This window comes from Fonticula alba (assembly GCF_000388065.1).
Source record: "Fonticula alba strain ATCC 38817 unplaced genomic scaffold supercont2.15, whole genome shotgun sequence".
NCBI classification, from domain to species: Eukaryota; order Rotosphaerida; family Fonticulaceae; genus Fonticula; species Fonticula alba.
In genome coordinates, this window is record NW_009242985.1 from 362,987 (window position 1) to 364,899 (window position 1,913).

General features: G+C 75.4%; 1 protein-coding gene across 1 annotated transcript in view; it reads right to left on the bottom strand.

Annotated features, from left to right (window-relative positions):
* H696_05940 (hypothetical protein) overlaps positions 1-1,913 on the bottom strand; it is a gene marked incomplete at its 5' end in the record, with an annotated part of 4,261 nt that continues 2,348 nt past the window's right edge. Inside the window, 2 exons of the mRNA XM_009499716.1 lie at positions 1-128; positions 220-1,852. Coding sequence (XP_009497991.1) covers positions 5-128; positions 220-1,852 — 1,757 coding nt within the window. The 3' untranslated portion in view covers positions 1-4. The remainder of the gene's footprint in view (positions 129-219; positions 1,853-1,913) is intronic.

The following is a 1,913-nucleotide window of genomic DNA, read 5'->3' on the forward strand; positions in this document are numbered from 1 at the left end:
CGCTTCACACCATGGCCCGGACGGAGTCCTCGACCAGGCGCTCGATGAGGTGGTCGTCCAGCGGCCGGGGGGCCACCGGGCAGCGGGAGTGCGCGGTGGCCAGGTAGTCGGTGATGAGGTTGACGGCGCTGCGGGTGGGCGGAGGAAGGTGAGTCCGGCGTGGCGGGGGGCGGGCGGGGCGGCAGGAAGAAGGGCCCATGCGGGGCACGCGGCACGCACGCTTGGTCCACGCGGATGGCCAGGAGCAGGGACTGGGCAAAGAGCGCGTCGACTTGGCACTGCTGGAAGGGGTCGATGACGGTGATGGGCCCGGAGGCGGGCAGGTCGCCGCCGGCCGGCGGCATGCGCGGACGCAGGGAGCACTGGAAGCGCATGACCTCGGAGGCGGCGCGCAGCAGGCGCTTGGCCAGGGCGGCCACAATCCACCGGGGCCGGAACTCGACCGGGCGCTGCCCTGGCGAGGGGACCAGCCGATCGGGGAAGGCGCTGGCGGCGCTGTCGGCCCCGGCCGGGCCGAGGGTGGGGTCGACCCCGGCCGCGTCGGACGCCGGCTCGAAGATGTCCACGCGCTCGGAGAAGAGCCGGTCGATGGAGAGCATGCGGTCGCGGGTGAGGCCGAAGCCCCCGCGCGCGGCCTGGTGCAAGCTCGAGTGGGACCCGGTGCGGCGGTGGCCGAAGGGCCGGGCCCCGGGGCCGGTGGCCGCCGGTGCCCCCCCGCCGCCGGGCGCATTGCCGGCCGACTCGGCCAGCGACGAGAGCGAAGCCCCGGACCCGGAGCGCGGCATGCCGGCACCGCCCGGGCCGCCCGGGCCGCCGGGGCCGGACGACGAGGCGCCGAGGCCGGGCCCCGGGCCGCTGCCGGGGCCCGGCGCCCCGGCATCCGGCCCGGCGACCACCAGCTCGGCCACCAGGCCGAAGAGACGCAACCCGCCGAGGGCCCGCTGCCAGCAGGCGCTCGGCCCGTAGGGGGACTGGAATTGCAGCCGGGCCTGCTGGGCATCGGTCAGCGGCAGGCCCAGGACCAGTGGCCACTGGGCGGCCAGGGCCTCGGTCAGGCGCCCGGTCAGCAGCGACCCGCAGGCGTCGATGTACATCTGCACCAGCGAGCCGGCTTCATTTTGGAGCTCGCGCGACAGCACCGAGGCCATGAGCCCGGCCGTGGGGTCCTCCTGGACCAGGCGCCCGGCGGAGGTGGGCGACACCGGGGCCCCGCCGGGCGCCTCCGCCGGCTGGAAGGACCGGGCCACGATGGCCAGGCACCGGGCCACGGTGCCCTGTGAAAGGAGCGAGCAAATGCGCGCCAGGGCCAGCGGCAGGGCCGCGTGCGTGGCCTCGGTCAGGCTGTCCAGGTACTGTTGCTGCTGCTGCTGCTGCTGCTGCTGCGGGGCGGCCCCGGCGTCGGGGCCGGTGACGCCGCGCAGGAGCGGATGCCCGGGGCCCAGCTCGGCCAGGGGCCCGGCCAGCTTCTCCACCATCTTCAGCAGGGTGGCCGACGCGGTGGGGGGGCGCTCGATCAGGCGGTCGGCGAACCCCTGCGACCGCCGGCGCACCTCCATGGCGATGAGTGGCCAGAAGGCCCGGGCCCGAGCCTGCACCGTCTCATTGAGGGTCTCCCCGTGGAGCCGGGTGAAGGCGCTGCCGCCGGCGAGGAAGACCTTCAGGTCGTCGACCACGCTGCCGAAGTACTCGGCCAGGATGTCGCGCAGGTTGCCGGCCGCCTCGCACAGGGAGTTGCCCACGAAGCCGAGCAGGGTCCCGGGGGCCAGGGCATTCGGGTCGCTGGAGTTGAGCCCGGCGCTGATGGCCGAGATGAGGGCATTCTGCGAGACGGACTGGAGCTGCTGCAGGGAGTCTGTGTGTTTTTGTTGTGCGCGCGTCGGCGTGCGCGTGCCCAGGGGGGCGGGGGCGGGGGG